We start from the raw sequence: 15,258 nt of genomic DNA, 5'->3' as shown, positions 1-15,258 counted from the left end.
CAGCTCACCTTTTTTTAGGCTTCATCTGAATAACACAAACAACCTCTTTTGTTAAATGATTTTTTCTACAAAGTTCTCACCCGTTTTCTGGGTGAGGCAGTGAGGCAGTTTTGCCTAGTAGATAAATCACCAGATTGTTACACAGAGCTGGGGTCTATTACTGGTTCTGTCACTGGCCTGCTGGATGGCCATGAGAAAGTCACTTTACCTCTCTGCCTTCATTTCCCCATCTGTAAAATGGGAATATTGACTGGGAGGTCAATATTTTGTAAAGTCCTTTGAGATCTATGGATTAAATGAAATATAAGAGCTAGCTAGTCTAACATGTTATCAGACTGTCTTGTTATATAATCTGATGCGGTACTGAGTGTAGTTAACCATAAGCAGAGCTCTTCATTTTATGCCGGGGTGGAGCAAATCTCTATTGCAGCTCCACTCCTGCAAGGGTTTAGATTCAGAGCTCCACTGTTGCACAAATTAGGAGTGCCATTGGAGTTCAGCTTCAGCCTAATGGAGCTTCAGTGCCCCTTTTCTGCTGACTCAGCCAGCCTGTAACTAACTGAGGGAACACTGGTCACCCAAACCCTAGATTTTACACAGATATCACGTGTCCCCTGAGACCTTTGTAAAATTCAGAGTTCAATTATACTAGTAATACTTTAATATATTACAGTTGTATTATACAGCACCTTGCATCCCAAAGGACATTAGAACAGTTTACTCCCACATACAGTTTGGAGAATATTTATACCTTTGTATAGAGATTTCATTTCACCCAGGGAAGATTTATATTCATTAAGCAATCCCATGTTCATATGTATCACACCAAAGTAAATCAATTTATTTACTGAAAATGCTATACTTCCTGACTTCTCGGATCCTGGTTCTTACTGGAGTACACCAGAGAGATGGTTTTTAATGAGTCCCATTTCTTAAATTACAAAAAATGACTAAATCTCTCATAGCAGCAGCTGTTTTATTACTGGGTTTTGCTGCAATACAGGGGAAAATATAAAGCTAAGCTCTTGCACTGGCCTTTACTTTTGGTGTTCTTATTTACAGCTATGCCTATTATGAGCTAGGTGCTTTCCAAACACTGAAACAGTATGGTGCCTCATCTTAGACCTCAAATCTAAGGAAAGACAAGTAAACAGAGATTAAGGAAAGGGAACAATAGACATCTTATATACAATTTAACTAGATTCATTATAAGCAGCACCACACAAATGTATCTTTAGGGAGGACTTAAATGTAGACCGGGTCAGATCCTTGCAGATGAGCTCAAATCTAGTATAGAGGGTCACATGGAAGATGGAACAGAGGGGATTGTGCAAAAAGCTGACAAATGAGTGGACAAGAGTAAACATGGGTAGAGTAGGGGCAATACAAATCTTGAGAAGGAAAGATTAGCAGGGAGGACCAGAATTACAGAGAACTTTGAAGGTAGATGAAGAGAAGTTTAAGTTTGATGCAACAGTGGAGAGAGTCAATGGAAGGGTTTGGAATGAATGGAAGGGTTACATCATTAAACTAATGGGCAAGGAGGAGCGAATGAGTGTGTCTTCTAAAGTGAGCGATAAGGGGAAGTAAGCCACTACTGTATTCCACTCCAAAAGGCAACTGCGAACACCTACCAACAGAGCACTGCTACACTGCAGTGCTTCATAATCAGCAGGAGAGCGATGGGTGGTGCCGTTAAAAAAAATGACTCATTGGAAAAAGTTAAAAATGCAGAGGATCAAATTGCCTCACTTCCCCCGCCTCCAATCTCTTCCACATCTAACTCTGGTTTTACAGCATTTAATACCGTTTCAAATTTAATATTAAAGACTTTAAAAGGCATGTTTATTTTTAAATTGAAATCTATTTTGAATGTATAAAGACTTCTTACAGCTGACATACAGCCACCTAATTCAGAGCGGGACGATATCTAATTCCCAGCCCAAGGCACTGTTTCTACAAATACAAATGATAGCATAGCAGGGGACAATCAGCCTAAAGGCAAAAGTAAGATCTCATCCAGCTCTTCTTTTCCAGGGGTGTCCTGGGCAGAATTCTGGATCTGGGGTTGACAGTGTCAAGATGAGTATGGTCAACAATAGGCATTTGCCAGTCACAAGGGCTACGATGTTACGTCAGAAACAGCAATATGTACCTTACCATATATCCCCTTGGCTCCTCCTTCGAAGACACACAGGACAGAATATCTGCTTCCTGTCACTGCATCTGACAAAAAAACATTTAGCTCTGTGTTCCAAAGACTGTTCACAAAGTGAATGGCGGATATACAAAATACCAAACAGAATAAAAACTCTTTTGGCAGTAGGCATCTGTATAGTTTTGTGGAGGGAAACTGATATTTAAACACTTCTTTCCAATTCCAAAAAAATTGGTCCAAGCAATATTACACCTAGGATCCATGAACTGCTTCTCAGTTCAGTTTAATCCATAAGGCCATACATAGTTTGGGTCCTGTATAACTTGAACAGCAGCCCCTTCTTATGCCTTGCCATCTCAGTTGAATCTCTTTTGCACAGTCTGATGACATTCTCATGTAGGGAGTTGAGGCTGGTTAATTTCAGGAGAGTGCCCTAGGGTGGAAGTTGCTTCCTCTGTGTGAATTACAAGAGATCACTTTTATCAACCATCAATGCATGGTGCAAAACATCTTTTTGATCAAACATTTGCTCAACTAATCAGTAATCACTGGTTGATTTATGGTCAGTTGAAATGGGTTGTGCTGGGCTGGACCTATTTGTATTGCCCACAGTGGGCAATACAAAGTCAGTAAAATTCTGCATGTTATATACCCATATGCAACAGCCATCAATGCATAAAAATAAATCAATAAATCATTACGTAATGATCACCCAACATAAGTTATAGGTAGAACAGTTGTGTACTGTTAAAGCAATTAATAGCCTCTATAATATTGCACTTGACCCTGAAAGTCCTCAGCTAAGCAAAATTTATTCACACTTCAATAACAGTTGTGTTTGAGTAAGGACTAAAGGATTGGGCCCATATTCTTGACCGCTCTTTTTATACAGAAAATCAGCACCCCTGGAATATAAGCAAATGCAGATTGTTCACAGTACAGGGGAAGTTTGCATGGATCTTTCTTTTCTTAAATGATTAATCAACCTGAGAAAAAAAGTTTGTCATTCTCTACTTACTGGTTTCTAACTGATAAAGCTTCTGCTGTTGGCTTATGGTTTATTCCTTTGCCACCCAAGGAGTATGCAACTTTATCAGTGCTAGCAAGGTCAATATTATCTTTTGATGGCTAAGGCACGAAGTAGAAATGTACTGGACTATCTTGTTGTATTCTATGAAACAAAGTATAACTGAAGTTTTTGGTAAACATTTTTTCACCTCTAAAATATGCCCAGAGTCATAAGAATGTAGAAGTAATGTATGTTTTTTGTATGGATTTAAGAACAAAATGACCAGAAACATCAGGTGATTATAGCTTTGGACTGTTTGTTTGCTTCTGGTGTTAAATTGCTTCTTATCTGTTCTTAGTTTAAATAGTACACATTTGGTATACTGTTAAATTAAAATCTGGATTATTTGACTGCATACTTTAGATTTCCCAAAGGTATAGCCTTCATGTTGGACTTGATAACCCCATGTCTTCCAAATCCTGACATTTCCAATATTTGTTGAGACACTGTAATTGTTAACATGAAATGTGATTAGTTTACAAAATGAAAATAACCTAAATCTGCTTTAGGGTAGACATTAGTAACATTATGTTCAGAAAAACAAACCTGTTTTAAAAATATTAATCCCAATCTAAGTGTATACTCTGCTTTTTCCACATACCTACAACACACCTATTTCTGCATGAAGAAAGCTGAACAAGAATAACACTAACATGTAAATGGTTTGATTTCTATCTGAAAACTGAAAATATCTAAATATGACATGCTAGTCTTTATTCTCATACTCCTGCTCTCAGTCTGATGATGCTGGGAGACTAAATTTGCAAACTGCATTAGCAAGCCAAAGAGAAGCTGTGAGGGCTGTATTTGATTCCTGGAGCATATACTACAGCAAGATTTAACCCATATTATGGTGCGTTTCCTTTTCAATGGTGACCACTGCCATGACAGACGCATGTAATAAAAGACTTAGGGCTTGAGCCCATTATAGTCAATGGTGTTGGACCAGACCTATAGAGTTTGAGTCCTACAACACTAGGTCAACTTCACTTTTGTCGATCCACATTAACATCCTAAAGCTTAATTTTCCAATAAGTGGAAAATGACCCCTGTAGAGAAATGGGCTTGAGGATGGAGGAAAGGGAGAAGAAAAGGGTTGGGAAATATTTTTTTTTTAATTTGAACTTGCTTGCTAAGTCTACTGCTAAGAAGTCTTATTTTAATTATGCCTGAAATGCTTGGGTGTTTTTGTTTACTGGGCTGAGCCTTTGCTATTTGGCCTGTTCCAGTGAGGTACTGAGCACCTCTTATTATCAACACAGCCTTTATCAATGTTTTCTTTCAGCTGTAATACAGCCAATAGAGCTTTAAGACATTTAAGACATGAATAGCTTTCATGAAATAATATTTAGTTTTTTTCACATATATAGAGCACTCTGCAAACAATCAGTATATGACTAACTGTTTTGCTGCCAGTCAGCTTTGGTGTCTCCATTCTCTGTAATGGCACAGGAACAGGCAGTCCCATTGAGTCTAATGGGACTAGTCACATGAGTAGTGTTACTCACAGACATATTTCCAGGATCAGGTTGATAAAGGGGTTGTGCTGGTCTGAGACTGTTCTATGGAGTCCTTAGGCATTATTAGCATACATATGCCACTGATGGTACTGAAGAAATAGATCTAAAGATCGATACAGAGATGCAGTAAGGATAGGACAGACCATGGAAGAGGAAGAATAAATTGCTAGGACCAGTGTTACCTGGCATCTTTCTTTTGTGTGCTAAGTTTCTGATGAATTAGGATTGAGGCCTTTCACTGTTCCCACCTATCAATTTATTGAACAGAGATCATATACATATGAGAGACTTTCAGAATAAAGCTTATGCTATATCATTGAAGTACATAGACAACATAAAAATAATGACCTATATATTGAAAAGAGTTCATTAGTTTTACATCAAGTCCCTTGCTTGTCTCTGGTAGTAAGTATAGCAACTTTAACCAGCTGGACCATCTCTTATCCAAAAACATGAGCATAACTGTAAAGTCCTAAATCCAGATGCAGGTACCTAAATAAGTGGCTTGATTCTTGTAAGTGCTGAGGACCTCCCACTGACTTCCAGGGGAGCTACTGATTACTCAATATTTTTAAAAATGAGGCCACTTAAAGGCTTAAATAGAAACTCAGAAATCCAACTCGAGACACCCATTTTTGTACATTTTTTAAAACTATGGAACATAGTAACTGCACTCCCCTGAGCATATCATGCTTACAAATAATGTTCTTTAAACTTTAACTTCCTACTTCTTCAGTTTGTGAGCATAATGCCGTTACAAAAGCATCTGTTGCTATAGGGGTGAAAAAGACAGCATCACAGTTTCTGAACAAGTGGCAAAGACTAATTATAACTCACACAGTAGAAAAATAATTCAAATATATTACTTCTGTGGTTACAGGCATACTTTGAAGACATTTGCAAGATTTTCATTCTTTGATGACTGCCAAGTCATTTTCTATTTTGATAGTTCCTATCCTGCATAATGTAAGTGTGCGCACTTAAATTCTAAAACCAGAACCATGTAAGTGTGGGGATTAGAATCAAAGCTCTGTCTCTCCAGCTAGTACTGCAACTCAAAGAATATTCATACAGAAGTGCTCTTGAAAGACCCTTTTGTTCATCCCTTGTTCCGCTTTCAACTTCTCATTTAAAAAGATTTTAAAGCAGCAGTCATGCTGACTCATTCTTAGTTCTCACTCTTCCATGGTCCAACATAAACCGCTGCATTCTAAAATTGGTGACAAAAACCTAAAATATAGGAGACAACCCAAGAATAGTGAACAAGAAACTGCGGTGGGATTTGTTTCTTTAAACCTGTAAGATCTTCTCTAACCTCAGCTTTGCATCAGCATTCTGTTACCATTTATTGACAGTAACTAACAGTGAGATCAAGTTTGGAGGTCAATCTGAAGCTTACAAGACATAGCTCACAAAGAAGTGTGCGTGAGAGAGACATTGTTAATTCTCATCCCTATTAAAACCACCCTCAATATTACACACTCCATTTCTAATTTTAAAATAATCAGATTTCAAAAGTATTTTCCCCAGAACAGTTATTATTTCATAGCTTTAGGATTGGATTGTCCTTGCTTCTTATGTGGATGAAACTACTAGGAATTAAAAAAGGGTCTCTGGTTACTATTAGAGTCAAAATAATTCTAGCTTTGATTTAAGTAACACGTCTGCTCTAAACTGCTTACTTCTCATACTTGGTTTACAAGCCAGAGGCATGTTTTCCTTGTTCATATGCAGATTGCCTTGCTGCACCCTCTCCAGGGTACTTGTAAGTGCACTCAACCAATACCAGTTTATGGGGGTTAAATTAGAAGATTTATTTAATAACTCAGCAATTTAAGATCAAAAGTCAGACACGGATTTCTTTTTTCTTGTTATCTGCAGGTAACACTGTAAAAAAATGCATTTCCTAGAGGAAGAAGTACAACGAAGAACCTGTGAGCATCATGCACAATGTTTTTATTCACAACCTGAGGTGAATTTCCTGACATACTCTGCATTGAAACTGTAAGATACTTATTAGAATCACACAAAAACAAACCCAGCAACCCTCTTTTTTCCCCCGAGTGAAGAGATTCACATTTTGCTTCATATGATTTTCACCAATTTGTTGAGCAAAATATGAGTTGTAAATCTGAGCTATTATGGATGTATTAAACTTCTGCCACTTCTAAATCCTGTGCTGAGATAATATAGTTATAGACATAGTAAAAGCCTGGTTTTCTTTACTTTTTATATACACCAAAAATATACAACAAAACACATCCAAGAGTAAATCCTTATTAAGCAGCTATTGATTTTGAGACTACCTCAAGGAATCCCCATACATATTGAATACATTCTTAACCACTTTGAAACATGTATTCTTTGGACCTAAAGGACCAACAACAATTAATTGCCTAAGGCAGTCTTTCAATCAATGTACATTACTTTTGAACAGGAAGATCCAAAATTCCTAGGATTCTGTCCTCACCCAAAATTCTCCCAGGGTTCTCTCCTCACTCTCCACCCACCTCCCAACAATATGCAAGACCACTGCTGATTTCCTGATATGGAGAGAAGAACTGAATTACTGCGTTTTGTAATGAAACAAAAAAACCTGAATAAATACAAAAAAAAGTTTTAAAAAGATGGGCTAGGCACCACAGAGAAGGTAATTTATTTAGTAAGTGGGAGCAAAAGCTGTAATAAAATCTTACTATTGTTAAAGCCTCTATAACTAGCAAAAGGGCCACAAAAGAGCGAAATCGTGAATGTCAGATGTTCCTTCTCCCTCTTCTTCATTCCTTGAAGAATGCATGGCTAATGTATTATATCGTTGGGACATTATTGGTCATATATCCTTACATTCTCAAAAAGAGCACGAATCTTATCTTACTTATTTGTTTATAGTATAAAGTCACATCACAATAAAAAGTATGATTAACAGTCTCTGCTCAAAAAAAGCTCTAGTCTAGAATATACTAAGTGTATATTATAATGCTTGACTTAGCTAGATTCTTAATTGCTTGAATAAGCTTCTACTACATGTAGTAAGAAGTGAGAGCTTAAGGCCTGCAACCTAGCAGAACAGGCTAAGGCTTAAGGCCTAAGTGGAAAAAGCCAAGTTAACAGAAACCAGCCTGTGAACTTATAACCTAACTGAAACTGGCAAAGAGAAAATGCTGATACTGCAAGCATACACATTTCCAAAATATTACTAAAAATACACAGCAGGTGCAGAAGGCACCAAGACATCCTGACACCACAGAGAGAACAGAGTCAGTTCTCTCTTTAGTGTCAGGATGTCTTGGTGCTTTCTGCACCTGCTGTGTATTTTTAGTAATATTTTGATATTAGTAATATTGACTCCCTGAAATGACACTGATGAATAGAAATGTCTAATAAAGTGATAGAGTTGTTTTGCCCAAATTGTCCAACTATTGGTAAAGGGTGGTATTAGACTACGTTAAGACGGTGGCAACTACCTACGTCAAAGGGGGCAGAACGAAATTGTCTGTAACAGTGTATAAAAGAGGATGTCAGAGGGAACAATGTCATCCAGCCTAGGGGATAATGGAAATTCCCGCCGTTAAGTTGTGTCGAGTCCATTGTAACGGAGCACTTGTATTTGAAGTGTACCGGTAGCTATTCTATAGGTCGCTTCTCATTGTGTTTCAACTGCAATAAACCTGGCCCGGGTGCCTTTGTTGCTCAACTAATCCATGGCCGTGTCGATTCATTCGATCGTGAGTGCTGTCTCGGCTATCTGCAGAGCTAAGAGCACCTACACAGGGGGACACGCACGCAGCCTATACTGACAAGCACCAACGCCACCGGTAACCTATCTGCACACATTATGCAGAGCTCAAACGTGCTTTTAGGGAATGATCATACTCCCACGAAGTCAACGATAACATTCCTGGTGACTTTATGGTCAGTTGTAGTTAGTTAAATTAATGAGCACTAAATTCAACCTTCACAAGCCTACAAAGCCCCTGTATTGCTGATAATTCACTTAAGTTTAAACATTACATAGAAATTTTCCTCTATCAACAATAAATCTATTTTCAACCCCAAAAGTAAAAGTTGTCAAATTATATTTCATCTACCAAAAATGCTAAATGTATCAAAATAAATGCCCAAAGGGAAAAAATGAGTTCATTGTTAATGTAGTGACATTTTAATGTCAGAATGCACTTTAAAATCAACATGGCAAAAGATTTCTTCTTCTTTTTTTTTTTTTTAAATAATCTTCTCAAACAGTAAACTGCTGGAATGAAATTTTCAAAAATATATTTATAAAAGCTGAACAAGTATGTGGAGTAACATCTGTTTGCAATGTACTGCTCAGATTACTACACTTCTAATCAGGTTTGCATCTTGTAGGAGACAATTGTTCTTGACTCAAAAGCAAGGCAGGTGGAACATCTTTAATCATATAAGAAGATCCCAATCTTCAAGGAAATTTTCTGTTCTGATGTTCTTTTTCTAGACATCCGATTATAAGAGGATGAATGGCTTGTAACAACTGTAGTAATTACATGCCTTCTGCTGGTTCATCATTTTAGGGATGGGGGGGAGGTAGGGAAGAGTGGGGCATAAGGGCCTTAAGCTTCCTTTGAATTGGTAACATACTGCCACCATCATTTCACAGCAATTTGCCACATGTCAAGCCTAAGGATTACTGGGACATTTCAACTAAATCTGCACCATTTCTTTGACGACAGGCAGAGCAGCAGCTGCTGAATATTGTAATAGATTTATGCTGCTTGCTGCTCTTGTTTTCAAGACAAAAACTGGAAATTAAAACATTTCTCTCCAATATTTATTTCTTAAAGTATATTTTTTTCCCCTTCAAAACGTATCTGTGAATTATAACTTTAAAGTTTTTACAATGCCTTTGATGGTTTTTAGGGAGAACCCTTTTGTATCATGCACCATGAGTGGACTTACGTAATGCATGATCCTGATGTATTGATCTATTTTAATGACAGGAATAAAAACCCACTTCATTATTTACTATTGAAGTACGTATAGTTATGCAGAATCTCCAATGAATCTCTGCTCATTCCTAAAAAAGAAAGGACTGAAGATGACTGCACAATAAATTAGTGACAGGTGCATGCCTGAGTCATTTCAAGAGCAAGGCAATCAGTGCTGTCCTGGACCATCAACTTGCCACAAACCATATATTCCCACTGTAGTAAGAATTTGACAGCCATACTTTATTAAAGAAAGATTACTGCAATATAAACTATGCCTTTTTCGGTCAAAGTAAACAATATTAAGTGTGAGGTTTTTAGAAAAGATTTTTTTTCCCTAAAGTGAATTACTCCATGAACTCACTGAAATTCTTACTGTGAAGGGGACCATATATTAGTAGATTATCATTTAGCCAGAGATGCTGGGATGAGTTAAACTGTTTCATCCACTATGCAGCTTAAGAGTACCAAAATAAGTATGTTTAACATGCAGCTGGAGAACTGTGCAATCATTTTATATTTATAAAGAGAATGAGGTATTTTATGCAAATTTGCCCAATTGATTCAACTACATTTCATATTTATTCTTTCTAAAAATTTAAGTGGATTGTGCCTCACATTTACAAATCAAAATCTATAGTAATCTCTATAGCTCTATTTATTGTAAATGCTGCAGGAATAGAATTTTACCACAGGAATTGCTAGGGTCTAAAATCATGCCTGTAGATTTAAGATCATGCATCATCCATTATTCTGGATTACTGCAGACTCAGGACTGGGAGGGACACTACCACGAAAGTTCAAAATTAAATTTTCAGGGAAAACATAAATTAGTTTCATTAGATGATTTGCAATAGCAAAGAAATGAAAACTCTGCTTTTTTGACCAAAAGCTAGAAAATACAACTTGATTCAAAGAATAATTCCAGCCCTTGGGACACTAAAGTTCCTACGAATAGTGTAGATACAGTTTAGTTATTCTTAAAAGATTGAGCCTGAAATGTCCTATGGCTGCAAGGAGTAGAGTACAAGGCAGGTAACTATAACATTACCACTGGGAGCAAACTCAATGCCATTACTAATAGCAGAAGTTTATTTATGGGTGTGTATTTATTTTACTAAAATACTCTACCAGAAGTTAAAATACAAAGGCCCAAGATGTTTGTAGAATTCAGAATTCTTTCATAAGTTGTACCAAATTGTCCTAGCCATCACAAGACATTATACACTGCTTTGAGATTTGATAGACTGTGGTGTAGATATGCTACAACTATCAAGAATTTAGGGAAAAAAGGACATCACCCTATAAAGAAAGGATGTATTTTTCAGGCTTCTGTATTTGCTAAATAGGACTGACATGTCCAATTCCTCAACAAATAATCCTTCTTGAAGAAATTAACCTAATAAAGGCACTTTTGAAAGCTGTGTTTACAGTACAGAGTGGCACAGGATGGGGTGGAGGGTTCCCCAAAGAGTAACAATCTATGAAAACACAACTATTTACAAAGCTAATTCTTATTTTAAGGGACAAAGCTGAAGCTATGGACACAGAGTTCCAACCCGGACCAGGTAGTGGTGAGAAGGAACTGGAGAGGCGGTTAGTCTGCTCTGCCCTGTCCTTTATCAGAGACATGAAGTGAGGCAGGGTGCACGCGCAGACCAATGGATACTACTTACAAATTCTTTGGCTCCAGACACATGGTGTGCGTGTGTAAGCCACAGTGGAATACAACAGGAACCATCACTTGAAGAACATTGACATTTGCTGCATTTTTTTCAGTGAAAGACTCCAACATGTGCCATGCCTCCCAGAATTTACGGCAGCTGACAACCAATAGCTAGAGATCTTTCGTAAGTCCTCTCTTAGCTTTCAGCCTCGACTGATCCAGGATTGAAAATATTTTTTTAAAATGGAGAAACTGTAAATTTTATAAATGGCAAAAGAATCAACAGGGAGGGTATGTAGATTTTCCCTCTAGATCTCCATAGCTCTTCTATTTACCTGGACTCAAGATTATCCTACATATGGAAACGGAAAAGTGTTTTTTTTCCCCCTCATTTAGTAAATTCAATTTAATTAACTGAAGGTTATAGGCATAGTAGGCTAAGAAGCAGTAGCACAGCTAATAGCATCAAAAGTTGTGTCAGAAGTGAAGGGACTATTAAAAGTTTCCAGACCTAAATATATCACCATTGCTTGCTGAAACAAAGAGTCCTGTAGCACCTTAAAGACTAATACATTTCTGCAGGCTTAAGTTTTCGTGGGCTGCAACCCACTTCGTCAGATGCGTGAAATGGAAATCACAGCTAGGAAGTATATATATATATATATATATATATATATATATATATATATATATATATATATATATAAAAAACCATTCCAAGTCCCTATTCAGACCCAGTCTGATTGTGTCAAGTTTGCATGTGACACTCTCAGGACACTATAGTTGACTTGAAAGTTGCCATACTTCTACAAAAAAAACTTCAAAAACAGAAACTGCAGAGCTGGAACTCATATGCAAACTTGACACAATCAGACTGGGTCTGAAGAGAGACTTGGAATGGTTATCTCATTACAAGAAGGAATTGTCACTGTTCACATATTCTCACCTTCTAATCAATACTTGTGAATAGGCCTCATCTGTTCTAACTGAATTGACTTTGTTAGCACTTGCCCTCCCCATTGTTGTTTCTTACCCTTGGATGTATATATACACACCTCCTATCTATCTGTGATTTCCATTTCATGCATCTGATGAAGTGGGTTGCAGCCATGAAAGCTTATGCCCGCAGAAATTTGTTGGTCTTTAAGGTGCTACAGGACTCTCGTTGTTTTTGCTGAATACAGACTACACGGCTACCCTTCTGGAACTTTGCTTGCTGAGTGTATCAAGATCAGGAAAGTAAAACAGCAATGTTGAGCTGGGTGGCCATCACTCAAAAGGAAACCATTTCTTTACTTATTTTTCACATTAATTCAGCCTTACCTATAAGGAGTACAGGAGTATTTGACTATAAGGCAAAGAAGCGTCCTTGCAGATACTGCATAATGTAAATCCTGCAGAGTCTCTAGTGTTGTGAAAAACACAATTCTTAGGATAGGCTTAAGAGTCTGAGAAATTCTAATATTGTCCATTCTTTAGAGCAGGGTGATTAAAGGTGGTAATTTAGTGAAAGAAAATGTGAAGTGAATGTAGTAATGTAAGCAGAACCAGTTTAAGCCAGCCTGATGAAGAAAAAGTTGATACAGAATGAGACCAGAAGCGAACCGCCTAGCTCTTAATGAGTACCACGCAGCAGAAAACAGAATGCCAACTCTTATCCGGTTCACACCTGGTTATGCATGGTCAGAAAGAGCCTGAGTGAGATCACACTAGGAGATTCACAGATATGCAAAGTGAAGGAAGAAAAGGGAATGTGTCTGCAAAAAAAAGTACGTCCAAGATTGAAGACAAAGTGAAAACTGAACATATTAGAGGAACCATTAGTGTGGATATGGATAGTCAGGAAAAAAAATCAGAGGGCATTTTTAACTCAGCATACCCTCAACTTTGAGCATCTTTAAGTTATACCTTATTTTACTCATTGCTGGCTCCACAGTAGTACAAAGTAACAAAAGCTTCTTTTTTTTTAAGTGTTACAGAAGAGTCCCTTATCCTACTCTACCTCACGTATCAAAATTGTCAATGAAGTTCTTGTTGCAGAATTTTTAATAACTGGCAAGTCAGAGCTAGCCAGAGCACAACTGGGGTTTTAGATCCTAGGGTTTGCAGTGCATTCAGAAAAATCTCATCTTCTATAAAGCAGCAGCATCATAAGTATCCGACTGTAACCAGACTTAAATCTAAGCTCTTTATCCCTCTGCTGTTACACCTGTAGGTTCTAATAAGTGAAAGGAACCAATAACAAAAATAAAGGACAGAAAGGTTGGTGGCTGAACACAATAGAGGAAAGTAGCAATACTCTTGTGTGACCTAAATGACTAAATTTCCTTAAAATTAGATTTTTTTTTAAGTGACAGTTTGTATTAATCCACTATATCTACATTTCAAAAGTTGCATATATGTAACGTATCAATGCAGTTGGGTGCTAGGTTAGCTTTAAACTTCAGGACATTCAAGATAACATTAGAAAAATTGTCTTCTATATAATCTTCAGCACAAGGCTGATGATTCCAATTTGCACTGGTTTGGTCATATAACTGAACAAGCTTCCTCTGAGATAGAGAGATATATTTAAATAAGAGGTAGTGATGTTACATATGTAACTTGCCTGGGTGAGAAATGAAAGGTACAGAACCAAAAGGATCTTCTGGAGGATGGTTCTGTGGAGCAGAATGTGGCTCCACATTCTTATCTGAGGATGCTCTCCTCTCCACGAGCCTGTCTGTAAAAAATAAATGAAACAGAACAAAAAATAAAATAAAATAAAAATGGCAGTTCTTATGCCAATTTAATGATACGTTTAATAGGTTGTTTGTTTTGGAAGGATAATATTCTCTCCTTGTACCCTGACAGCTCTCCCATTTTCGAAAGCCTTATCAGCAACAGTTTGTTCTTGTTTTACTTCTCCGCTCCCACCCCAAAGTAGATTGTGGCAGATGATGAAAATGTATTAAAAACAAAATCTACATAGTCAAACTTACTCTGAGCAGGGCACATAGCTTGTGCGAGAGACTAAATTTCATCCTGTTCTTTTAGTTTCTAATTTCACAACAATCACCATGATATGTAAGGACCTAAGTCAGACACCTGTGTGTTGTATTTTTATTTTTTGTGGCTAAAAGCATCAGTTTAAAAAAGAAATCCACCAATGTCCCTAAATGAAAAAGACAAATTAGTAATCCCACCAGCATTCCTTTTAAATTATGAAATTGTAGTAACAATTGCCAGACTGGTTTCTGAGTTTCACCAGATCCAAACAAGTATAATTATGTTTTGTATGCTCTTTATTTCCTAGTATTCTGGTCTGTGCAATGTGTTTCAGAATTGCATACATCAGTATTCAACATTACAAGAATAACGCAACAAAAATTGGGAATGTGGTCTTCTCATTTAATGTTCCAAGGGTTATCAATGACAAGAAAAGAAGGTAAGGCAAGTAACTGGAATTCTGTCTGCAATATTGCTCAAGAGTACTGGAACCATTTCAAAGCAGTTACCCAATAGGAGTACACAAACTGATAGGCATAACTGAGCATTTGTGGGTATAAAAGGCCCATATCCTCAATGGCCCAAGCTCCTCTCCACCTGGCTAAATTCCAATTTTAGATTCCAAGGAAGAGGGAAGGAGGTCAGGTGAGTAAGGATCTACAGACACTATACATTCAGATAAAGAAAAGTTACCAGTAACCAGAGTTAATATAAAATTGTCTTTATGGTATTCCATTGTAGATTAACAAGCAGTTGTAATTCCCAGATGGATGACTAATGAGTGTTTAATTGGATAGAGATTGAATGAACGACTTGATAAAGTGAACATATTGTCTAGCTCCAGTATTTTGAGAGAGTAGTTCTGAACAAGATACAAACTGAAAGCATTATACATC

The 15,258-nt window shown here is 37.2% G+C and overlaps 1 protein-coding gene across 3 annotated transcripts in view; it reads right to left on the bottom strand.

Annotated features, from left to right (window-relative positions):
* The window catches only part of BMP2K (BMP2 inducible kinase), a 112,024-nt gene that overhangs the window by 9,022 nt on the left and 87,744 nt on the right, over window positions 1-15,258 (bottom strand). For 2 of the 3 annotated variants that reach the window (XR_010921516.1, XM_067557084.1), the window contains exon 15: window positions 13,983-14,096. The exons of the other annotated variant lie outside the window; for it this stretch is intronic. Coding sequence is in view for 1 of the 2 variants with exons in the window: in XM_067557084.1 (XP_067413185.1) it covers window positions 13,983-14,096 (114 nt within the window). In the remaining variant the exon portion in view is untranslated. The remainder of the gene's footprint in view (window positions 1-13,982; window positions 14,097-15,258) is intronic. 3 annotated transcript variants of the gene reach the window in all.

Source organism: Emydura macquarii, unplaced genomic scaffold (genome assembly GCF_026122565.2).
Source record: "Emydura macquarii macquarii isolate MOO-44397 ecotype Brisbane River unplaced genomic scaffold, CSIRO-AGI_Emac_v2 contig_1790, whole genome shotgun sequence".
NCBI lineage: Eukaryota > Metazoa > Chordata > Testudines > Chelidae > Emydura > Emydura macquarii.
The sequence above is the reverse complement of the archived record's forward strand: the minus strand, read 5'-3'. Positions and strand labels throughout refer to the sequence as shown.